The sequence below is a fragment of the Platalea leucorodia genome, assembly GCF_965183815.1.
Source record: "Platalea leucorodia genome assembly, chromosome: Z".
Taxonomy (NCBI): Eukaryota; Metazoa; Chordata; class Aves; order Pelecaniformes; family Threskiornithidae; genus Platalea; species Platalea leucorodia.
The window spans coordinates 84,922,157-84,947,061 of record NC_138858.1 but is presented as its reverse complement, the minus strand read 5'-3'; the positions used below and the strand labels follow the sequence as shown (position 1 = coordinate 84,947,061).

The window sequence follows — 24,905 nt, the reverse complement described above, 5'->3', positions numbered from 1 at the left end:
TGCATCTAAAGACATGAAAGCAACAGGAAAAGCATTATAACGGGAGGAATAACACACGTCTGCTTCTCTTGCAAGTTATATTTTCATGGTTGGACTCGACGATCTTCAAGGTCTTTTCCAACCAAAATGATTCAACGACTCCATGATCTAAGGAAGTACGAAGACTTACCACAAGATGGTGCAAAAACATAAAAAGTCCTAACACACCCGGCAGGACGCAGGCGAACATCTTCAGCCATAAAAAAGCATGAGAATCTCCACCAGGTGTCGGGTCAAGGAAATATGAATGACTTTTTTTTTTTTTTTTTTACTTGAGAAAACCAGTAAATATACTGCTTTGAAAACAGAAGTCTGAACTTTTAGCGGCGCGCCTCAGTGCATGGCGGCTTGGGGACGGCTACCCACCACCATCACACAGCTCACTGAAAACCGCGAGTCGCTGGGGAGGACAGCAGGATTAGCAACGCAGCGTGAAATAACAGAAATAACCCAAGAAATGGCACCGCGCGAGGTAGGTTAAAAAACAACAATAACAACAACAAAAAAAAAAAACAAACCAGCAGCGGAAAAGACACCCACACATACGTGGAGAGGCCCCGGCGCGCCCGGCAGCGCCGAGGGCGGCCGCCTCACCCCCGGCAGGCGTTCGCCCCTCCGTCCCTCCGCCGGTGCAGCGGGGCTCCGGGCGCTCCCCGGCGGGGGAGGCGGGGCGGCGCATGCGCGGCGGCGCTTGTTTGTCACACGGCTTATAAGGCGGGGGCCGCGGCGGCGGCGGCAGCGCCTTTGTGGGGAGAGCGGCGCCCGGGCTGGGGCCGGGGCTCCCCGCCGCCCCAGCAGCCGGCTGTAGCGTCCGCGCCGCCACGATCGCCCTTTGCCTGAGGGGTTTTGGGGTTATTTTTTTTTTTTTTCCTACAGTATATTTTTCTACACTTTGCTATAACAACATGGTGCTGGGGAAGGTGAAGAGTTTGACAATAAGCTTTGACTGTCTGAATGACAGCAATGTCCCCGTCTACTCCAGCGGGGACACAGTCTCAGGAAGGGTCAGTTTAGAAGTAACCGGGGAAATCAGAGTGAAATCTCTTAAAATCCACGCGAGGGGACACGCCAAAGTGCGTTGGACTGAATCGAGGAACGCTGGATCCAACACTGCCTACACACAGAACTACACTGAAGAAGTAGAGTATTTCAACCATAAGGACATCCTGATCGGCCACGAGAGAGGTAAGGGTTTCCCTTCGTAATGCTGGGGGGGGGGGGGATTCGGGGAAAGGACGCCTCTTTGCATCGTCTCGGTTTATTCCTTTTTTTTTGTGTTTGTTTAATGGATGCAATTCAGTGTTGGGGAGCAGGGCACGCCGAGGGTCTCACACCCGGGTAATGAACGTGGGTGCCGGAGCTGCAGGAGATGCATCTGCAAAGTGCCTGCAAGCAGGACTGTGCTGAACTACCTGCCCTTCAGCGCAGCCATTTAGTAATACCCGAGTTTTGTAAAAATGCATTACCGTTTTTTCCTTAGTAATACTAGCAGGATTTGTCCCTCCATGGGAAAAATAGCTCTAAAATCAAAGCCAGACAGGCAGTGAACGACTTCATTGGCAGCATCCTACCAAATCCTGAAATACAGTGAAAAGCGTAAAACCAGGCTTTTTGACACATCGGGGTTCTGCTTTTCTGACAAGGTGATGATTTTTTTCAGGATGGCTCGTTATTGCCAGGTAAAAAGCTTCCCCGTGGCTTATTTTGACATACACTACCACCGCCCCACGTGTAATTTTTTTTTTTACCCCCTCCCGGTAAATCGCGTTAATTTCCCTCACCCACCCCTCCCGGGGTCGGGGGGACGGACCCCGATATAAAGATGTGTCCAAAAAGCGTGTGGGGGGGGGGAGGCGTGATGGGAGCATCCCTCCCAAAACTGGCGAGGACCTCCTGCTCCCCCCAGCCGGTGGGCTGGGGGGGAGGGGGGGGGGGGGGGCGGGGGTTACCCCTCCCCAGGCTGACAAACCCCCCTCCCCGCCCGGCTGAGAGCTGCGGGGCTGGGGGTTGGTTTTTTTCCGAAGTTTGCAGCCTTTGTTCGAAGCGGTTCAATCCTGTTTGGGACCGGTCCGGGGGGGGGGGGGGGGGGGGGGGGGTGCGCCGCCTGCCTCGCGCAGATTGGCCGCACGCGTCAGGTGGTGGCGATGACTTAATTCCCCAGCACAGGAAAATAATGTTACAAACCGGTTATGTAATTTTGGTGCTGCTTGGCTTTTTTTTTTTTTTTAAATATGCAGCATATTTACTGCAGGGATGGGATATTTCCCTTTCCTTTGGAAAAAACAGAATGTGATTTTTGAAGAACTGCTGCAGGCCGCACCGATGCCATTACCATCTTAAATTAACGTTGTAGCAGAGCTGCGGGCTTTGTCTTTTCTTTTTTTAATACCTCGTGCACAGCTCGCTGACGAGGTGACCTGTGGCCCAAACCCTCCTTCCCCCGACCGAAACTTCACGCACCTCCGGGTCGCGGGTGACGAGAAGCCTGCAGACACGGAGGAGCCTCCCGCGGCCGGTGGGGCAATGCCCGCGAGTGGGAGCGTGCGGGGCGCCGGTGAGGGAGGACGGGGCGAGCCCCGCTGCCGGCGCCCGCGGCCGAGTTTCAATGACCGCCCCGGGCGCTTCTCCCCCGGCGCTGGCGGCCCAGGCCGCGCCCCCCGCCCGCCCCCTGATTGGCCGGCCGGGGGTTTGTTGGCCTGTTGCTAAGGCGATGCCAGCCGCTGATTGGAGGGGCGCTGGCCGCGGGGGCGAGGGAGCAGGTTCCCCTGCCCGCGGGCGCCGGCAGCCCCCCGCGGGAGCAGGGGCCGCTCCCCTGAGGAGCCGGCACGGCGGGAAGCCCCTCTGAGGGCGGGCGGGACGCCCTGCGGCCGGTCACGTCCCCATCGCCCCGCACCGGTAACGGTCCCCTGAGGGGGTCTCGGCGGAGAACGGAAGGCGAGGGGCGGGTGGCGCCCCGCCTTCCCTCCCTCCCTCGGCCGCGGGGAGCGGAGCTGCTGAGCGAATGCGGCGGGTGTAACGTATACCGTATGTATATGAGCGGCTGGCTGGGGATCCGCTCGCGCCGGTTTAGGCCGGTCGGCTCCTGCTCCAGCCTGGCCCCTGATTGACAGCTCAGCACTTGTTTACCACAGCTCCGCCGCGGCCGCCCGGCTCGGCGGGACTGCTGAGCTGGCAGAAAGGGAGGGGGGGAGGCAGGACGGGAACTTGTCTGTGAGGAGGAGATCGCCCTGCTGGGAAATAGAGCCGCAAGCAAAAGCAGCGCTCCCCCTGCCTCAAAAAATAAAATTAAAAAAAAAAAAAAAAAAAAAAAAAAAAAAAAAAAAAAAAACCACCACCCTCACGCTGATACATTGTCTCGCCCTTTCGGCGCATTTTTGCTGGTGCATTTTTTTCGATAGCTTGCTGGTGGAGGCTTTTTTGGGGGTTTATTTTTAAAGATTTTCAGCCTTTGCGGTGCACTACAGGAAGGGGAGCATCGGCGTTCCTGTAGGACAATGGGAACTTAAAACCCTCCTGTGTGCCTACGTGCCTCCATTAATGCTTCAGACCATTAAATATAAGAGGTTGCCTTTCACATTGTCTCACTATATCCCCTTTTATTATTCCAGCCCTTTTTATGTGCGAGATGCTCAGTTATTTTTCACTAAACTTTCTGTTTTGGTGGAGTCAGCGTTTTTCTGCTTTTATGGTAATTATGCTGGAATAAACTGCGAATTTGTTGCAGCATTTAAAGGCGTGCAAGAAATCATGACCATAGAAAAAGGTCAGCTTCCTTGCCGGAACCAGCAAATATCTGGGTCTTGCTGTCCAAGCGAGATCAAGCTAACCTATAAAAAAATAAAAAGTTTAGCTCTAGACAGTGTTAATTGGGCAGCTTGCCATTTTCTGTGCCCCTGAATTTATCTGGTACTTTCCAGGTGGTACTTGTACACCCTTCTTTTTTCTACCACTTTTTTTTTGGTGATTAATTTCTGGACGCTGTTGCCAGGCAGGAGATAAAAGGAAGCCAAATTACTAAATTTAATCTTACATAGCAGACTTAGTGCAGATGGCTTAATGCTGTTAAAGAGACATCTCTATTTCATTTTAACCAGGAATTGCAGTAGAAAGCGTGATTTCCATTACAGATCTTGCAGGCAGGCCTTGAAATGGCAGCAGTTGCAACTGTGTCAGTGTTCAGAGGCGGGATTATAAATTAAAGCAAATTAACCTCTGCTTCTCTGTAAGGTGAATCTGCCAATCTTGCCTAACCTTCTGTAGGTAAGATTTGGCCCTGCATCCAGCAGTTAATATGAATGGACCAGAGACCCTTCATTCTGGGACACCGCATTCTTAAATGCTGTAACGAGTGTGTAAATGCCTTTTATTCTGGAAGAGAAGCCCGTATAAAATGTGTGCAGATGGAATAGCATATTGGTTTTTTTCTTCCCCTCCTAGATGATGACAATTCAGAAGAAGGCCTTCACACCATCCATTCGGGAAGGCATGAATATGCATTCAGCTTCGAGCTTCCACAGACGTAAGTGCCCGCACACAGTCCTTGGGCCCTGCTGCCCACCCGCCTGAGCAAAACTCCTGCTGTGGGTGGAGGGGAAACCTTTTCAATGGTAGTAGGAATTGTGCACTGACATGCAGCGGAGGACATAATCTCATTAAACTGAAGAGGTTGCTTTTAAACTGATACACAGTTCCTTTTTTTTTTTTTTCACAAAACCAGGAGCTCATTGCTGCCCAATTGCTCACTTTCTTTTGACCAAGTCCTACTGACTTATTAGGTCTTCCAATATTTTACCCCTTCCCAAGAGGAGGGAGAGGAATTTGAACCGTCATTGGAGTACTACAGAGTGGCTGAGATACCTTCTAACCCAACCAGCAGTTTACTGGAGCCATGCAGACCAGCAGAACTAGAGATAAGATCACAGCGGAATTGTTTGGGCTCAGTCTGGAACAAATGTGGCAAGTTTAACCAGGTTTGAACAAAAGAGGAGATTGTTCTCATTTAAATAGGATGTATGTACCCATGCTGGCCTTTATGCAGAAACCTGGATGGAAATAAGCAGAAGGATGGGTGGATGAAGCAAGAAAAATTCCCATACCTAATCTTGTTTGTCTCAGAAAGCAAAGGTGAAGCAAGAGTGAGAGCAGAAGTGTTAAGATAAGGATTGTTCCCTTACCCCCCAAGTTTGAAATGTGTAATGTAGACATTGTGAATGGAAGATTTATACATAGCGGAGTTACAAATATGGAAATTAGCTAAAAATACAAGTTGCAATAAAATTAAATACACAGGAACAGAGGGAGTCTCAACATGGATGGAAAAAGGATCCTTTTGCTGTAAAAGGCAAGCAGTGAAGCCATTAACATTGAAAAAATTTGGCAGTGTGTTCTGTGAAATAGCTCAGTACCTAATATTAAAGCTAATAAACCATCTGTTTGTTAGAGGTGCTGGTTTTAGCAGAACCTGCAGATGGTAACCACTTTTGTGGGTCAGTTTCAAAGTGAACAGTGCAGGACTTGACAGTAGATCTTACTGGAACAGTGGAGAAGAGCTGTATACATGGACATATAAGCAAGCATTGGTCAAAACACAGGTTCTTTTTAACTGACTTGAAGGAATAACTGTTGTAACAACCATCTGTTGATGATACTGAAAAAACAAAGGCTAGTATTAAAAGCCTGAAGTTTGACACTGCCTACTTATTTGTTATTTTGTGTCTGTGTTGGAGTACTTCCAAAATTTACTTACACTACAGAGAGACAGTGGAAAGAAAGAAGGCACACACTGGCCTTACTGATTTTTGCCCTAAAGCATATGGGGCAGGATTAAACATTGAAGACTGATTTAGAAAATCCTTTCATTTGGATTATTAGGGGAAAAAAGTAAACATTTCAGATGTGCCAATAGAGAAGTCAAACCTGTAACTGAAAGAATCATTCTAGTAAAGTACTATCTTGGCTAGTATTATTCCCTACGGAAGATACGGAAGCTTTGCAAATAATTTATGTTTAGTTTATATATTATGATGTATTCAAAACAGTGTAAGAGAAAAAATTTTCCTTGCATAAAAATAAGGAAAAATTAAGTTATGGAAAACTACTGTTAATTGGAGATGACTGTAATATAAAGATCTTTTGTCTTTCATTTTATGATGCTACAGGAAAAAAAGGTGATGCTGAAAGGTTTGGAGATCCTTTCCACATTGTTTTTACTCCAGCTCCCAAAAAGGACTTGTTTCATCTGTCAAAGTTCAGAGCAGAATAGGCTTGATGATGTTATGTGTATATGATATATGTACATCCATACACAATATAAATGTTTTAAGCTGGTCTCACCAGGGTAGAGGAATATTAGAAGGTACTCAAAATAGCCTTTCTCTTCAGAACTCTAAATTGAAATATTTACTCTGCTGAAGGCTAAACAAACTACAAAAGTGCAGAGTTACAGCTAAAATTAACCTGACACTGAGATACCAGCCAAGTAAACAGTAGACAATGATTTACAAAATACAATATCCGAAACAATGATTGGTTGATACTAATGCTGATTTTAAGTTGGTAGTCTTAATTTGGCCTTAAAAGGGCGTGCTTTAGTCTAGATGTAAAAGCGGCCTCTTAAGTTTAAAGGAAATGTGTACTCTCCTGGCATTTTCTAGTACAATTCTTTAATTGATTCTTAAAATCTATGCAAAACTATAGTAGGATGAATTGGAGATGATTTTTTCTCCCATCTTTAATCTTGAATTTTTCTGAGATATGGAAACTTTGCAAATAAGTTATGCTGCATTAAATACTACAGTGCATTACAAATGCAATTCTACATACTAATCCCTGATCTGAGCAATTGTATCATTATTAGACAGAAAGATTTTACTCAATTTTGACCTTTGTGTCCTGCACAGACCACTTGCTACCTCATTCGAAGGCAGACATGGCAGTGTGCGCTATTGGGTGAAAGCCGAATTGCATAGGCCTTGGTTTCTACCAGTAAAATTAAAGAAGGAATTTACAGTCTTTGAACATATAGATATCAACACTCCTTCATTACTGGTAAGAATTGACAGAATTACTCCTTCTTTGTTTCTGGCTTAAAAATAATTAAGTATAATAAGTGAAACAATATCCACATCTAATTTTGCCTAATATTTATTTGCTAGTTTAATTACAGCTGATCTTCTAAGTATTACATCAGTTCAGCAACTCTTCACTGGTATTTTGAAAGCTACATTTTTTCCTCTACTTGGAGTTGCTTCACATTTAAGATGTAAAATGGCTTTGTCAATTTCAATTGATAATACTAAATTGTAAAATGTCACTAAGAAGGAAAACTTTGTGAACTGTTCCACTTTGATTTTTGAATAAAGAATAATCTGTGGAAGGAACAGTGAAACTTAAAAGAATATTATAGTAAGAGACTGCTAACTTAAAAATGCAAAGTAAAAAATGTACTAGTGTGCATAATTGATAATTTCCATATGGACAGTTTTCTACCAATGGGGAGAAATTATCATAATTCTATATAGTCTTTTTCTAAAACGTCATTTCACTAAAATAATTTCAGTATCACAACTGCTTTCAATGAGGATTTGATTCCAATTGGGCCTAAAATTTCTTTTCTTTTTTTTTTCTCCTCTTCCTCAAATCCCAGTCTATGGAGGGGGGAAAAAAAAGCTTGAAGTCCATTGAAATAGGTTTCTTGTGTGTATGGGTGAAAAATCAGACTTGCAAAGGGACATTGGCCTTGCACAAATTCCATTAAAATCAAAGGACTCCCATTTGACTTTAATGGGCTTTGGATCAAGTCTTAAATCCTAATGTTGTTTAAAATAAGTCTGTTTAGTATAGGTGAAATGGAATCATTCTGAAACAGAGGAAATAGCAGGAGTCAAAGTTACAGTACTTTAACTTAGTTATTGTTTCTGAAATACAATGTACTGGAAAGATGGTCTAGTTTACTGATGAGTGAAAAGCTCTGCCAACAATATATTGGGATATGTGGGCTATAAAGCCTTTTCTTAAGGCACACAGTGTTCATGTATAAACTGTTTTAAGTGTGACTGTAGTATGAAGTGTAGTAGAAAAACCAGTATTAATGAGTAATGGAATTAGAATAAACATTGTATCTGCATAGTGCCATTAAAATTGCTTGAGGTTTTTTCCTCTAAATAAAACTAGCTATGTTTATCAAAATATGTAATAAGTACATTATGAAAGTCATTTTTTGTGTTGATTAAAATGGATGAAGAAATTCATAGAACTCTTAATTAAATGGGCGACGTTGTTCTTTTCTTGCAGTCACCCCAAGCAGGCACAAAAGAAAAGACTCTCTGTTGTTGGTTTTGTACCTCAGGCCCAATATCCTTAAGTGCCAAAATTGAAAGGAAGGGCTACACCCCAGGTACGTAACAGAAGTAATTATAGGAAATGTTTTTCCTTCCCTTTTAAAATGACAGTTTGTACTTACTGCTTTTATGTAAAAGAAATATTTAAACTGTTCTTACCACCTCAGTCTGCATTCAGCAATTTTCTTGATATTTTCTTAACTATGACTAATTTTGTTAACTAATGCTAGCTGTGTAATCAGATTGTCGAAGGACATCTGCTTCTATTAGACCTGTGAATTTCTCTTTTAGATTAGCTCATGGTGGTCCTATTACTGTTAGTGGATGTTTTTCAAGGTAGAGCATTGCTAGCAGCATCCAGTGCATTATAACAATACACAGAATGTGGCAATTTGCTTAAGCTGAGTTGTAAATACAAGGAGAACATGAAATTCTGGTTTTGTTTCAGGTGAATCAATTCAGATCTTTGCTGAGATTGAGAACTGCTCTTCCCGTGTGGTGGTGCCAAAGGCAGCCATTTACCAAACGCAGGCATTTTATGCCAAAGGGAAAATGAAGGAAGTCAAACAGCTTGTTGCCAACCTGCGTGGGGAATCCTTGTCATCTGGTAAAACAGAAACCTGGAATGGCAAACAGTTGAAAATTCCACCTGTTTCCCCTTCAATCCTCGACTGTAGTATAATCCGTGTGGAGTATTCACTCATGGTACGTTGGATGGCTTGTTTCACTTGAGCATGAGTAGTTTCCATCATTCATTGTGAATTGCTAACAAAGCATTCTGTGCTATCTAGTTACAAAATAAATACATATCCTAATACTGGTGTCCTGACAGGAGTTCTGTAAATAAATTCAGTTTAAATCATGCATGTTCTTAAAACAGTTGTGGTGTGCCAGCTAAGTAAATGTGTTACAAGTAGGTGACATTTCCATGTGAGGGCTCATGTTAAGAGTCCTGAGCCTCTTCTGACTAGCAGAGCTTTTTGTCTCCATAGGGGCATTGGCCCTAAAACAGGCAAGAAGGAACTTAAGTTCCTCATGGAAAATTCCATGGACAGAGAATTTTAATCTAATAATGATTAAGTGGTCGTACGAGCATACCTTTTAATCATACACTTCTTTTGTTGTTGCTCTTCTTTAGGTATATGTTGATATTCCAGGCGCCATGGATTTATTCCTTAACTTACCACTGGTCATTGGTACCATTCCTCTACACCCATTTGGTAGCAGAACATCAAGTGTGAGCAGCCAGTGTAGCATGAACATGAATTGGCTTGGTCTAACACTGCCTGAAAGACCAGAAGGTAACTTGACAATACAAATCCCAATCAATTTGCTGCTTTGTTTTGATTTTTGTCTGGTTTATTCATTGCTGTCATGCAAACAGACCCAAATTACATCCTTCATAATAAAGTCCACAGGAAATCCCTTGTGGATTTTTCCTTGCCACCTGCTTGTCCTCTGTAGAAGAACAGAGTTCCTTTGCTGCCTTCCTCTACCAAGGACAAGCAGTGAAATCCAGCTGCTTGGAAGCTGGCAGAAGTGAAAGCGCAGGATGCCACTCTACCTGTGCAGAATTAATTTTGCCTCCAGTATCCCAATTGCATTCTTGGTTATAAGACATTGTAACCTGTCATAATAGCAGTTTATGGTGTCCTTTACCAGCCTTAGTAGCTAAGGCTTTGTGGAAGGATAATGTAATTTATTTCAATGGAAATCTCTCTTGCCAAAGGAGAAACTCTTATCTCCTTCGCTCTGTTTTCACACATTTAATAAATATCTCTTTTTATGTACAAATCCCAGCTTCAGATTTGTGGAGTCCAGAGGAATGCAATGTTTTATCATTCCTACCTGTACGGAAAGTCAGTACTCTTGAGTATGCTTTGAATTTTAAGGGGATAATTAAGCCATGATAAGCAGTGGTCAGTCTGCTCTTGGATTTGAGCATAATCTTAAAATAAAACAAAACAGCCTACCCTCCCTTTCATGTTCAACAACTGTTAAAAAGTCACTGAAGTCATTTACCTACTTGCTGGTGCATTTTACAATGACAAAAGTTTAATATTTATCATGTTATGTATTTTGACATGCATAAGAACTTGCTGTTCGAACTGCGTGTGCCTTTTCCCTGCAGCACCTCCTAGCTATGCAGAAGTGGTCACAGAGGAACAAAGGCAGTCCAGCCTTGCACCCATAGGTGCTTGTGATGACTTTGAGAGAGTGCTTCCAGGACCGTTGTTTGCATACATCCAGGAGTTCCGTTTTCTGCCTCCACCCCTCTATTCAGAAGTAGGTACCTCAGACAGAATATGATGATTAATTCACTATTTTTCTGAATTGTGTCTTGTGGGATAAATGTAGGGAGTTGTTTCTCCTTCCTAAAAATCAGGAGAAATCATTAAAATGATCAACAGGGGATAAGGCAACTTAGTTTTAGCAAAGTGCAGGTGCATTGCATCAAGAGTTTTCAAGATTCTTCACAATTCTGTTGCTTTGTAGAATTTCCGAACTGTTGTGTACCCTCTTAGCAACTTCATTAAAACCTTGCATTACATATATAATACACTGCATTGGTTAACACCAACATTTTGGGTCTATAGAGGCACAACATGCTAATGGTTTTCCAGCTCTACTTCTTTCTAAAACTACTCGCTCTGTGCATGCTTGGTTCTGTGTATGTAGCGCTTTCAGGAGCTTCAGAAGTTACAAAGGTACTCTTCCTGACTTAAGTTTCTGTAAAAACGAAGTTCTCCAGCATCTGTGGCTGCATTTTTAGTTCTGTGAAAGCCACTCAATAGCCATGACATAACTTCAAAAGCTTTCCATGTTCATAGTTTTCAGGAAAAAGCAGTGGTATAGGACAAAAGTAAAATAGTGTCCTTAGGCTAAATCTTGCCTGAATTCAGTTGATTTTTTTTTTTTCTTTTCTCCTCTTGAAACACTAATCTGCTATTGAGTGGGCAGAGAGGGGCATGGGTTTTGTGTGCTGGAGGCTTCCCCGAGAACTCTTCTGTAGCTTAACCCTAGAATACAACTCTTAAGTCCTTTTCTTTTTAAGTACTTAAAGATTTTTAAATTTTGTCTGGGGAAAAAAAATGTCGTCTAAACTATATATTGTACACTTCAACTATTCTTACTGTCTGGTTGTGGAGACCTAAGTTAGCAGGCTGTTCCCATCCTTCCTTTTCTAGAAAGGAAGAAGAGGTAAGGTGTGGAACATGTGAACCTCTTAAGACATTTAATGGTGTGTTTGAGGATTAATCACTTGTAAATTAAAAGTAAAATGACTTTTTACTGGTAACTTTGTCGTCTGAAGCAAAACTTCTGAAATCAATTAAATATTTTTTAAGTTATATTTTATTGATCAGTCATCTTATTTGTGTACAGTAAATAATTCAAAATATTTCCCTGCTACTAGAACAGATTTTTTCAAGTTTTTATTAGTCCTTTGTGCTTATCTGATATTAGTATCAGTCTGTAGTTTTTGTAGTTGCAAATTTTCTGCTATACTTGGTTACTAATTTTTTGATCAAAGTTTTTTCTAATTGACTAGAGGTTTTTCAGTTATTTGAATAACCTTTGGTTTTGGAATGCCATTTATTGCTATGATTGTCTTAAACTTGCAAATTTTGGTGGGTTTTTGTTTGGATTGGTTTATTTCTAGCAATTGACTCTAAAAATGCCTTGGGTTGTGTTTTTGTCTCTTTTGGTTAGATTGATCCAAACCCAGATCAGCCCACAGATGACAGACCATCTTGCCCCTCTCGTTGAAGGAAACCATAAGAAGCTGACTTGACTTGGGTTTTGAATTGTACCTGCCGTGTTGAAGGTCAAGGCGTCATAGTGGAGACACACTTTCAAAGGAAGCGGTTTTGCTCTTGCCTGTATGGTGAATAAATGAAAACAACCTGTGATCATGCTTTGAAGCCTACAGTAACATTGTAGGACTGCTCCACATGCTTGAAGATGAGCTTTCCCTGCCCTCCTCCCCGTGTCCCGTCCCCCCCCCCCCAATACTGGCACATACTAGGAGCAGCCTTACTAACTTAGTCATGTGTGTCAAAACACTCAAACCACATTGTAAGAGAGGGATGGCTTCCTCTCTTGATTGGGAAATTTGCACATGCTCATTGCTTAACATTGTGCGGTTCAGTGTCACTACAGCTTTTTCTCATTTATGCCGGACTGTTGTTACCCCCCTTATTTGTTTGTGGTCCGCACAATAAGGAGCAAAAGAAAGCTTTGACAAAAAACAACAGCAACAGACTTTGACAAATGCACTGACTTTTCTTTTTTTAATTTAATGTAGCCTGGACTTTACCTGCATATGCACATGCTCAGAATTGTCCTAGTAGGCTGATCATGTATCACCTCTTCAGCTTGGATCCTGTTGTGGATTTATTTACAAACATCAAATGCCTTCAAGCCAATCCTTCTTGCTGTATGTTTTGCAGCCTACTGTAGTAGATAAGCAACAGATGTGGGGCTGGGGTGGGAGGGTGGAGAGTTAATAGAAAGAAACTAATAGACTTCATCAAGATTGTATAATACCTTCTTGATTTCTTTAAGAATTTGTTGCCTTTCTACTATTATTGCAAAGCAGCATTTTGTTACAGACTGCCTAAAAATCACTTAATCTCAGGTGAACTCATCACTTGCCAAACTGTTGGAATGCTATTTGTTTTGTTATGTTGCACTGTTCAGTTACTTCATTTTTGTTTTGTGTTTGTGTTTTGTTTTTGTTCTTTATTCGAGAGGGGGATCTGGAATAGGGACATACACAAAAGTTACAAAACATACCCTCATTCCCATTTCTCTTTCTACATTATAAAAAAAGAGATATTTAAGTTGTGAAGCTTTAAAAAAAAAAAAAGGCACAAATGAAAGCAGCACCAGTAGATACCAGCTCAGCCTCAAAAGAATTTTAAAAGGAAATAGTCATATGCTGTCTAGGATTCATAGACAGATCAATATCTCAAGTAGTAGGGATGGGAAGGGAAAGTAAATTTATTTTTATATATATTTACATAATCACCAAAAATTCTATATGTAATGAGTCTCTAGTAGAAAGTATATTTCAAACTGCAGAAAAAGCTTGGACTATGCCAAGAGCTCAGTTTGTGCACTTTGTATTATCTTCAGGGTTTATGATACTGTAAAATAGTAAGGCTAGAAGTATAACTAAACTGGGCAAGACCAGTGTTACCAGCCATACTCAGATATCGGTTAGCTAGCGTTGCTTCAGTGATTGCATCTTCTGTGGTACTCTCAAGAGCTTTAAAACAAACAGAACAGTGCATTTCACCATATATCATTCAGAATGCAAGAAATCATATGGAAAGAGCACTTGCCCTTGAGTGTGCCCCAAGGAAGAAAAGAGTGCAGTGGAGCCATTTGATGTGCTAACACCAATACCAGCACTTACATGCTAGAGATTTATAATAAAGGTCAACTTTCCTTTTCAGAAGTTGTGTAACACAGACCAATGATAAAGGGACACGCTTCTAGTGTTGATGACTTAAATCAAGATGTAATCCATCAAGCGTCTATCTCCTTGTGCAATAAAACAGCTCAGAAGGGAGCAGGAGAGGGGAGGCTGGTGTTTCTGCATGGTGCTCATTCTTAAAAACCTCTGTCTTGTTTTTAAGGCTTCATAAATGCGACAAAATAGGCTTTTCCATAAGTGGCCTTTATGAGAACATGAACAATAATTCATGTTTCAAAAATGACAACAGGGTGATAAAATATAAATGAGTCGCGTTTTAAGTGATTCAGTTAAAAGGCTTGGGCTTGGAGCAAGAATATTGTATGAGAAGGAAATTGGGTGATGTCTTACGTTATTAGGCCAATTTTGTGAATGTCCCTTCCCTCTACCCTCTCCAACCAGACAATTGTAAAAGCTGATGGGATCGTTGGCATAAAAGGGCATTTGGTGGTTTTACTTTTTTTTCCTTTTTTGTTACTTTAACAGACTAGGGAACAATTGCTGATATACATAGCATTAAAGTACTTATCACAATATAATGGAAAATTGCATATGAAGCAGGATTGACCAATATCGTAGTAATTGACATGGCATCACAGCCTTTGTGATTAGAGTGAAAAAATCTATAACCTTATAAAATAAAGACTTTTGGTTTAAATTACGTTGTTGTTCAGAGGCATTACTCTTCCACAAATATTGGTCAATTCTCAGCATTATAAAACATGAGGTTCACAGTTGTAGCCCGGTATTTGATAGAGAATTCTGATCTGAATTAGGAAAAAGTAAGTAAAATCCAAACATTAGAGAAACAAAGTGCAATATTAAATGTTTGCTTTATAGATTATATTCTATGGCTGTTTGTACTTTTTTTTTTGTTTTTAGTTTTGGTGCTGAATATGTCCTTGTAGACCTTGTTTCAAGAAAACAATATGTGGAAAACAATTTAATTTTTCCTATTGCTCTTCCTTGTGGAAAATAAACTTTTGTAAAAAAAAAAAAAAAGCTTTTAAATGTTTTCAGTGTAAGTCATAATTCTTTATACATGACCTAAATATTTTTTTCAAAAGGTGTCTGTGTATAAAATAATAACTGTGAGGATCACATAGTACAGGACCTTCCTATAGGAACACGTATACTAACCTGTCTCAAACTAGAAAGGGAAAAACTATTTCTAGAACTACACTGCAGAGTATCACAAAAGTCCAGTTTCAGCACCCTCGGCCCCTTTTATGTACATCAGTGACCTCTCGGGGCTGGGTCACAGGTGGGAAACTACAATTCCCTACATCGGGAAGCACCAGTGGCTGTCAGGATACGTGTGTCTTCCCAGGACGCTGTGTGCGTATGTCACCGCAGCTGCAGCGACCTTAGTTAGAGGCGTCTGGTCCTTTCCACCACACATGGCTGGGGGACACGGAGGGGGCAACACGCATTTTGGTGGGGCTGGGAGGAAACTGGGGAAGGGGAATGACTTCAAAGGTCTGGTCTTGCAGCTGGGACTTGGAAATGTGTTTTGGCGATGTGGGGTGGAGAAGGGTGCCCTTTGCTGTTCCCTTGGAAGGTCCAGTGTGACCAGATGTTGAAAATGTCCCCCTGCGCCCTGCGCCCTGCTTGTGGAGCTCTGAGGGATTCATAAAGCTCCCCAGCCTGCCAGCAGCAAGGCGCTGCTGCGACATCTCGCTTCCGCATACCTTGCACAGCTGAACCTCTGACAAAATGGATTGTCGTCATCCTTCGGTATCAACATGTCGTTTGACCTAAGAGAAGGTTCAGCAGGCGAGCAGCCAGGGGCTCGGGCGGCCAGCGTGCCCTGTTCCTCTCTGTTGGTGTTCGGTGTACTGGGGACCACCTCATTCCCATAGTACTGTACCCTCAGTTTAATGGTGCAGCTGCTAATGTGGACAACCCAAACATTTGATCTAACATCGTACATAATACAAGCAGTAAGACCTCCCTCTGTGAAATGGTGTGTTTCAGCTTAATTTTGAGTTTGTAACTGTTAACAAATGAAAATCCAGGCAGACTTTTTAGGATTTTTCCCCCTTATTAATAACACTGTTAATCATTTTTGCCTGAGTTCTGGTTCAAACCAGTAAGAAACATAAAAGAGGCTCTCTCTCATTTTGCTCATCTACTTGGAGCTCCTTCATAGCTCAGTGACAATGAGAATATTTTATTTCTAATACCAGCACAACCCTTCTCAGTAACCAAGTTTCTAATGCTGTGTGGCAGTGTTAGAATTTAAACTTGCATCAGCATCATTTAAGGGACACACACTTCTAGCAGTTCTGTGCAACATTTTCTTGAAATCTCACATTTTTAGACCAGCACCCCTACTTAATTAATTTAAGCTTACCTTTATTGTCAGCTTTACTATAAAGTTGGAAGTTAACAAAGTTTTATTATTTGAGATCTGATTTTCTTTTTTTTTAGTGCAAATGTTTCTTATTTCTGAATATTAAGATACTTGTGCGTACCTACAAATCTGTGCTACACCAGGTTGTAAAGCTAATGGCTCTTCCACATCAGCTGTCCATAAAAATGTACAGAAGGGCGGCAAGTTACAATGCTTGAGCACTTGAGCTTCTGAGAGACGCAAGGCAACCTTGCAAAATTGATCAACACCTTTTCTGGCAATTATATAGCTAAAACATGTATCTAGCACTTTTTAACCCCTTTTTAGATTTAAACCTTTTTGTGTTTTACAGAAATGAACCACTAACTTGCCATAAACTCCAGCCACCTTAGCTTTCCACAGCATTGCCACAAGCACAAAGCCCAGCTGCAGAACTGAAGAAGGGTCTCGAGAAGCAGTGCGTGAAGCTGGGTGTCAACCCAACAACAGCTTTCCACAGGAAAACATCTTTGCCCAGGTGAATGCTGCCAATTTGAACCAACTCCTGTGACTTGAGGTACATGGCTATGGGCAACTCTACAGAGTCAAATGCCCATTGTAGTTTTTCAGTAGGCTAGTGTTGCAGGAGGACAGCTGCTCCTGGGGACGTAGAGTCCAGACTTCCCACATGTCGAGGATTTTGAGCAGAGCTGCCCTTCAGATGTCCACAGAGACTTGAGGAGGTAGCAGGATTTGCACTTCATGACCGTTACTGTGGATTTCATCTCCTAGATTTTGGTTTTTTTAGTGAAAGCCACTTGCAAAGGCACATTGTCAGGCACGTTCCACCTGCCCTCCAGACCATATCCTGGAAACAGAAGAAAAGTAACCTATTTCTTCTCCCAGCAATCATTCACTCCTGGAACTCCCTCACATAGCTACAGCATGCTATTTTTAGAGCTGGATCTCCCTGTCTCCTGACCTAGTGGACATTAGGGCAGGGACGTAGCTTCTGAGTAAAGGCCAGGTTCTGCCACAAAATCCGAGTCGAACATTGTACCTTTCATTTAATCCAGCTCATAATGGGGAAGATTCAGAGTTCAGAAGGACACTGCATTTTGAGTTTGCCTCAGGCACCTTGCTGTAATAAATGTTTGTCATATTTGGATGAAAGACAATGACCTAGAGCAGAGAAGGTGAGAGCTTTAAATGTGACATAAGAATTGAGTCGTTTAGATGTGTTTTTAGGGGGGGTAGGAATATACAATTTTATTTTTTTTTTTAAAAAAAGCATATCTAGTAACTAATACTAAAGTGCAAAGCTTGGCATTATGCGTTAACGCTCTGCTGCTCCAGCAGTGAACTCTGATGTCTTACACAAGAAAAACACAAATCTCTGTAAGATGGTGCATCCCATCTACCATGAGCAGCTCCCTGCTGGCTTTTCCGCTGGGGACACTGGAGGGAACGACCAAGTACGTAGTGGTCCCCATCGCTCCCACGCATCACTGCCAAGGGACTCTTGCCTTCCATCTCGAGTCTCGCTGGGCTAAAGCATGCTTATGACTCGCTAACTCTCCACCAAATGTTTGGTGATGGGGAGGCCATGACCCGTTAGATGTTTATTGGTTTAATAAATGTTATTTCTAAAATGAACGGATGATGCCATTCAGTCTTTCTCAAAGGAGATATGATACTTTTGTTTTCAGCTGAATCCACAGAGGGAACATAGGAGGAGGGGAAAAATTGTTGCAAAACCTAGTATTATTTATTTTTATCTGAAAATTAATGCAATTGTCCAGATCTAAGCAAGGCCTTGCTGTCATTGGACTGCCTAGAATCAAAATGAAACTTCGCACTAGAGATGGTCATAGCAACATGCAAGGCAAATTTGTCATGGTTGCCCATCAGCTAAGAAACAGAATTTAATAAATCCCTCTGTGGTTCAGTAGCTCCATAAAAGATGTAGGGTATTCACCAGGACTTCTGATTAACAAATTACTTTTTTATTATTTACACCCTTGTTTGGAGGCCTACCCGAAATCAGCTGAAGTCTGTCAACACTGGTCCATTTCTTCTGTAAGCAGCCCATTTTTCCTGGTTAGCATTGCTAAGAAGATCGATCACCATAGTATCTTCAGCTCTGATTTCAAAAATTATTTCAGTATTAAATATGTGGTATAAACAAAGAGAAGCCTGCATCAGTGTTTTACAGCTATTTAATTATCTCCCATAAATTAAACTAAATGGTCCTCTTACCTATCTTTTAACAGGCCAAGACAGGAAAGACAGTTTTATTGCTGCCCATTATTTTTTTAGTGCATCAAACACCATTCATTGTGACAGAGTTGCGCACCTCTAAAGCAATAAAGCGATTCATCAGTTGTACCACAAAAAGCTATCCTCCCAAACAAAACAAATGAAGAAAACAATACCTGGCCTGTGCAGAAGTAGAACAATGTAGTTTAAATTAACTTTCAAACCACAAGACTATGCTTGCTTTTCTTTCTGATTTTCCCCTCTTTTTTCCTTTATAATTCAAAGTAGTTCAAAGGAGGTAACAATCTTCTTAATCCCTTTGCTGCCTTCCCTTTCCTGTATTTTATTCAAACTTTTTAATGCTTCAAAACTTCCTACTTCTTTTTGTGCTTGTATTTGCTCTTACATTCTATGCCACCAATAAAGCCTCATATAAAGCTGGATTTCCTCAAAGAAAATCCCTTTCATCTACCTTTTTGACCTGAAATGCCTTCCCAGAATGCACTTGAAAAGCCACTATACATTTTCTCCCCAAAACCACCTTTATTGAAAAAACACCATGAGTAGTGATTAGATAGAGGACTTGTGAATTCCTAATATGAAACTTACTTTTTATTCATGGTATGACCTAGTAAATAGGCAGTTGCAGTATAGGAACTATTTTAAGGTATTTCAGCACCATTGCTCTGAAGTATCTCACAATGAACACAGACTGACTTACCTTGAAGGTGATTTTATCACAGGCTAAAAGCATACACAGGAATGACTAATATTGGAGTACACTGCAGTGAATTCATATCTTTTTTACCTGTGAGATAACACATCCTACCACTGTCTCACAATTACTCCTCCACCCAAAAAAAACCCAAACAAACAAATTAAGCTTTAAATGTCTTATAAACATTATTTTCATGTAGCTAACATACAGAAACTCTGTTCTAATGAAGGCTATATTACCCTACACTCATGCCGATCCTTTTTGCTTACCATGTGCAATTAGAAAGTAATTTTAAAATACATTCATTTCTTTGGCATATATTTGGTACTCTTCCATGATTTTGCATGCCCTGATACTAACTAGGCTTCTGGCACTACCAGAAGAAACAAGAAAAAATACACTTGAGAGCATGCTTAGGGTTGAAACAGAGTACAAGCAGCACTTTGCTTCTATTTATTTGCTGCTGCAAAAGGCAAGCTCCGCTGTGCTAAACCTTACTCTCTTGGCAACTAGTTGATAAATACAAAATACTCCAACAAGTCATTTCTTTCTCCTTGGCTCACTGGGAGCAGATCTGAAGGGGAAGAAGAAAAGTTGCTATTATTACTCCCTGCAGGGAGAAGGAAGAAACCCAAACTTTGCACTCGCAACTGGCCCCTCTACACAGAGCCACCGAGAGAGACGCCAGACATGTCACCCCTGACGAACACATGGATAGCTTTAGCTCAATAGTACAATCTGCAGTTTAGAAGTTCATTGCAACAGGGAAGTCCCTTGCTGAATGCAGTGAGAGCCCTTCAGGAGCCTCTGATGGAACAAATTCCACATCAACCTGCATCATCTCCAACACCTGTGTGAGTCCACAGGGATAACATGTGCACGCACCCCAAACACACGCGCACACTGACCAAGCAGGCTGCAGATGAGGAACAGCTTTGATTTATGTGATCCAGAAGTCTGTTGACTGGTTACACAAAACAGAGATCTTGCAAGTTCAGACAAGGACATTTTGGACTTGGATGCACTGTTGTATTTTCCAACCTTATAAGAAGATGTTCTGTTTCTGCAGCCCATAGATCTTTCTAAATATGGTGACAGTTTTAATAAGGGGTTTCAAAACACTCTTATAGGATTATTCTAGGGTGCTCCGAATCGTACCCAGGAACCGAACCAAAGGCTTTTCTCCAGCCCTTGTGCAAGGCAGGTTGTTGACAGGAGGATCAAGCGCTCTGGTGACCTTTAAGAAGTTTCACATTCATAAATTTTAACCCAGGCCCCCAGGAAGACTTAGGGCTAGCATTGTTACAAAAAGACGAAGAGTGAGAAAAAACTAAGAGCAATGTAGCTTGTTGAAAAATAAAAACTACTGGGATTCATCCAGCAGTGGCAGCAGAGTGTGCGATGGATGCAGCCAGTGCAACATAGCAAGGAACCTCATCATGATGCCATCTACTTAATTTGCTTCAAGGCAGTAGGTGCCATCTATTTGCTTTCAGTTTAGTCCCATGTCACTCAGCAATGTTGAACACAACACAGTACAGCAAACAAGGTACAGTGCAGACTTTGCAAATGGGGCCGCTCCTGGGATGACGCTAACTGCAGCACACAAGTCGTGGGCTAGAACAGAACACCCTAACCGAGCAACATAAACACGGACACCCACATTAATAGGAGTGCTACAGGAACACTGTGTCTTGTCAGCAGGCTCCAGACACCGTCCCGTCAAAGCAGGGATAGTGAAAGTGCACCCTCATCTGTGGAAAGGGCTGGCTGACTCTCAGGAGCAGCTGCAGAGAAAATCAGTCCCTTGGCTCCCCGCATGACTTCTGTAAAAGGTGCTGCTGACACCAGCCTGCTCACCCCGTTCGGGGCGGGGGAAAAGGACCGTGTCACCGCGTTCCCTGGGAGGGTCAGATCTGTCCACACTTGCATGGGCTTTATATTCCTGGCTTCTCCTCCAGAATTCACAGCTGACACTAGTTATTTCTAGGAGTTCTTTCTCTCCAAAAGGAAAAAGCAAGGGTGGGGGAAGAAGATGGTTGCAATTATTTAAATAAATAGCACGTAAGCAACCGATCTTATTAAAGAAACACAAATAATAGGCTCAGCCTTTTCACATCTTGTGTGCTTATATGGATTCTGACAAGCCCCGTTCTGCATGATTACTTTTATGAGTGCACATTTTGCTTCTATGTGATGTTATAAAGGTGCATATAGCTAGCTAGCTTTTTTCTTTTCTAGTCTTCTGCAAACACAGTACATGGAAGAGGCAAAAATGATCATCAAATTAAGATTTGTGGCTCACTGACTTTGTTTACTGACTTAAAAAGCTAAAATTTCTTCTGTTCTGTTGATTTCCTTGTAGTTCACTGACTTGATTTACTTTTGGCTCTTTAATTCACTTTCTTCTAGCCCTGATTCGTGACTATTATATTACTAAACCTGCAGAAAAAGAAATTTTTAGCTTCCCCAATCAGCTTTATTTCTGTGGAAGAAAACTGATAGAGGAGTGCTTCACTTAAACCACACAGGATCAACACAAACCAAGACAACCACAAAAAAGCAGTTCTAGGGGAATGACTGGACACTGACATATTAAGAACATGGTCTGTTCCCCTACACCAACATCTAAACAGTCACTGGTGATATGCCTAGATATTTTGGATGTTGCATGTCTGTCAAATAGGTCAAAGACCCAAATGCAGAATCTGGCAAAGATGACATTCTCCTGTTGACTTTCAACCTGTAAGCTAGTGAGTAGGACACAGAGAACCACAAATATTATGTTTTTTAATCAGATATGTTATTTCAGGAAGCTGTTTTATTTAAAAGGAAAAATGACATTTATTTATTTCAGTTCATCAAACCAGTATTTCAAAAACCTCTTTTTTTTTTTTTTTTTTAAAGGAAAGGTTCTAAGAGGAGATCACTTTCTCAAATCACAAAGAACAATCAATCAAAAATGTGGCATCAGCCTTCAAAATATCACCTCCATAGAATAACAAGGAGGAAACGGTTTAAAGATGTGTATGAAAGAAGGTAATGAAATTTAAACTATTACTTCTGAACTGAAAGGAATGCATCATCCTACAGGGCAGGCATACTGTAAAATTCAGAGACACAGTCTAGCTCATGCAGCTTACTAAAGGCAAATTTACAGGATGCATTCTGATGTTTCACTTTGTGATTGTTTTGGCCCAAACTTGAGAATTCTGCAACCAAAACTGCAGAACTGTCAGACTTGCCAGCTTCATGAATCCAGCATGGTGCACCCAGTGCACCTACAGCTGCTTGTCACGACACGTCTAACATCTCTAAGGCTGACGGCGCACTGATTATGTCATTGGCTTGGGCACATAGATTCATTTTGCACATGCTCTGCTAGGTTCAGAGGAACTTCTATAATTCATTAGTAACATATTAGGTAACATTAAGAGGGTTTGGGTTTTTTTTGTAGCAAAACAAACTAAACAATTACTGAAAAATATACTATATGGCAGATTTTTGCTTTAAGTCACTGTGTGTTTCAGAAAGCTGGAAGTCTTGCCAGCCAGCCTGTGCTGAGTTTTCTGATACCCACATCGTCTCTTAATAGGCACTGCTCTAACTTCCATTGCTCTCTAAAGCAACTGGTGCTCTCACCAACGAATTATTTGTTCTGTCACTCTGGAAGTGGTGTCCACCACTCCCAGTAGAGCACTCGGATAAAGAAAAGTATGTTTAATGCAGCTAAGCCATAGGCAGCATGGAGGATCACCACTTTGAAGACCCATTATCTGCAATTACATTTACTAGCGTCCCTCTGATGATGCTGTGCACAGAAACACTCACTACACTTGCGTAAGAGGCTGCCCAAAGGTGTGCTAAAGGAAGGAAAGCAAGTGTCCTGCATGCCCCGTGTTCATGAAACCTAGTCTCTCGAAGTGCTGTGAATATCTGATGAGTTACCTAAAACAGTGGCCATAGACCAAATTACAACTGAATCTTACAGTTTACAATGACACTGTTATGTTTATAATACACCATTTTGCTGACTTTCTCTTCAGAGCCATAAACAGACTGCGTATTAGCCATAATTATGAGAGAGAGAGATTTCAAAGTGCACGGTAACTATCCTAATAACTCTTTACAAATGCACAAGGAAAGGTTGACTATGGTTAACCCTTATAACCTAATACAGCCTCACCTTTTTAACTAATATAAACTACAGTTGCGGTCTTCCATTTAGTATAACCATATTGGTGCCCATCTTCTCCTTCCATTCATCCTCAGGGTCAAAGCTTTAAGAACTATTCAATGTTTATGCTATCCATTGGAAACCTGCTTTCCAACAAAAATATTTGCTTAAGAAAGCATTTATTTATTACTGAGAATACCCAGTGTGCACTGGAGTTAATAAAGATGTGCAAATAAGAATGGGATAGAAAGCAAAATCTCTAATTTGCTCTCTGAATTTGCTCCTGGTGATCAGTGTGTTTGAAGAGTGGATTTATAAGCAACCCTTATAGCCAGATATACAGTTTAAATAGCACTATCTAATCTAACTGCTGCAGCTATATGCTAGGTCAAATGTCTACCAAAACTTTAGCCTTGATCATTTTTACTAAGTAAGTACAGCATTTAAGCATACATTTTTTTGTGAATCCAGAGTAATTCTTATGCCATAAAAGCCTTAGTACGCAGGAGACTCAGTATTTGAAAACCATCTTAGTGATCTTATTTTACAGTCTTTATAATAACATATTAAGTATTTTGAAGGCCGCTTTCCCACCTTCCCTATACTTTTTCCACCCTGATCTTAGTAGATTCTTCAGACTTTCAAAGCTGAGGAGGTTTACAAACTTTAAATAGCAATATAGTCCACATACTTTCCATCTCCCACATCTTACAGTATGACCATAAAGTGTTAAGTGAAGCCTTGGATAATTTTGGATTTGAATGAGGTTTCATGTGAGTGAATCATAAAACACACAAGCAGCACTTTCTGTAAAGAGGAGGGAAGGGATTCTTTGCCAGGGAGAGCTACCCAAATGATTTCCTTCATTATGGTTTTTCAAGTCCATGTGCTTCTTTTTAAGTAAAGGAAAACTAGGCAATTGCTATAATCAGCAACACATTCCAGCTATTCTAGTCTAAAAGACTACATCAAATAACTTGACAGGAAAAAAAAAATCTAAGACAGATTTCATTTTAAGATTTAAAAATAAGATGCTTTTCAAGCAAACAAACAAAAAATATACTAGCAATTTACTTCCCATATTTAAAATGCTTTTGCTTCTTCCCCTAATAATGAATATAATAAAAAACCCTCTGGAAGCTTAAAACTGAAACTTATTTCCTTACAAAAAAAGTTTTAGCCTTTATTTTATATATGGCTACTTTTTTAAAATGTCCATTGAAGCTAATCTGGTAGAACATTGGATTTAGAGCTCAGGTTACATGACTGCATATGAAATTTCTTAGTTTCCTGTTTTTATAGATGTGCATGTCATTTGGATAGACACTGAAAACAGAATTGACAGACTAGTCTATTGTTGCAGAGTTTCTTACAGTTATTAACTATTTCAAATTCTTTGGTATGTATAAAAGAAATGAAAGGTGATTTTGGAGGTCAACTCAACAGATTCAGATGTCCCTTTATTTTATTTTCTGCTCTCCAAAGGTATGGCATGTATTTGGTAAGTTTTGTGCCACAAATCTCAAAACAGACCAGCACATGAAATGCATTGATTT

At 41.2% G+C, this 24,905-nt stretch overlaps 1 protein-coding gene across 2 annotated transcripts; it reads left to right on the top strand.

Annotated features, from left to right (window-relative positions):
* Positions 1-767: 767 nt before the first annotated feature.
* Positions 768-14,862, top strand: ARRDC3 (arrestin domain containing 3). Of its 2 annotated transcripts, none has more exons than XR_014230765.1 (8): positions 768-1,224; positions 4,477-4,558; positions 6,939-7,086; positions 8,332-8,434; positions 8,827-9,083; positions 9,517-9,679; positions 10,472-10,664; positions 12,090-14,862. XR_014230765.1 is itself a non-coding variant. In XM_082337326.1 (8 exons), the coding sequence occupies exons 1-8, from the start codon at positions 945-947 to the stop codon at positions 12,144-12,146; spliced, it is 1,245 nt and encodes a 414-aa protein (XP_082193452.1). In that variant the 5' UTR covers positions 769-944; the 3' UTR covers positions 12,147-14,862. The 2 variants fall into 2 exon arrangements, 1 of the variants encoding a protein (XP_082193452.1); XM_082337326.1 differs by having other exon boundaries at positions 769-1,224; positions 10,510-10,664.
* Positions 14,863-24,905: the final 10,043 nt, after the last annotated feature.

What these genes read in the sequence shown, in the direction of transcription:
- ARRDC3 (XM_082337326.1), top strand. Translation starts at nt 945, where the DNA reads ATGGTGCTGGGGAAGGTGAAGAGTTTGACAATAAGCTTTGACTGTCTG. An exon ending in ACTGCCTGAAAGACCAGAAG is followed by an intron (nt 9,680 to 10,509) that starts GTAACTTGACAA and finishes TTTTCCCTGCAG; the next exon opens with CACCTCCTAGCTATGCAGAA. An exon ending in CTCCACCCCTCTATTCAGAA is followed by an intron (nt 10,665 to 12,089) that starts GTAGGTACCTCA and finishes TCTTTTGGTTAG; the next exon opens with ATTGATCCAAACCCAGATCA.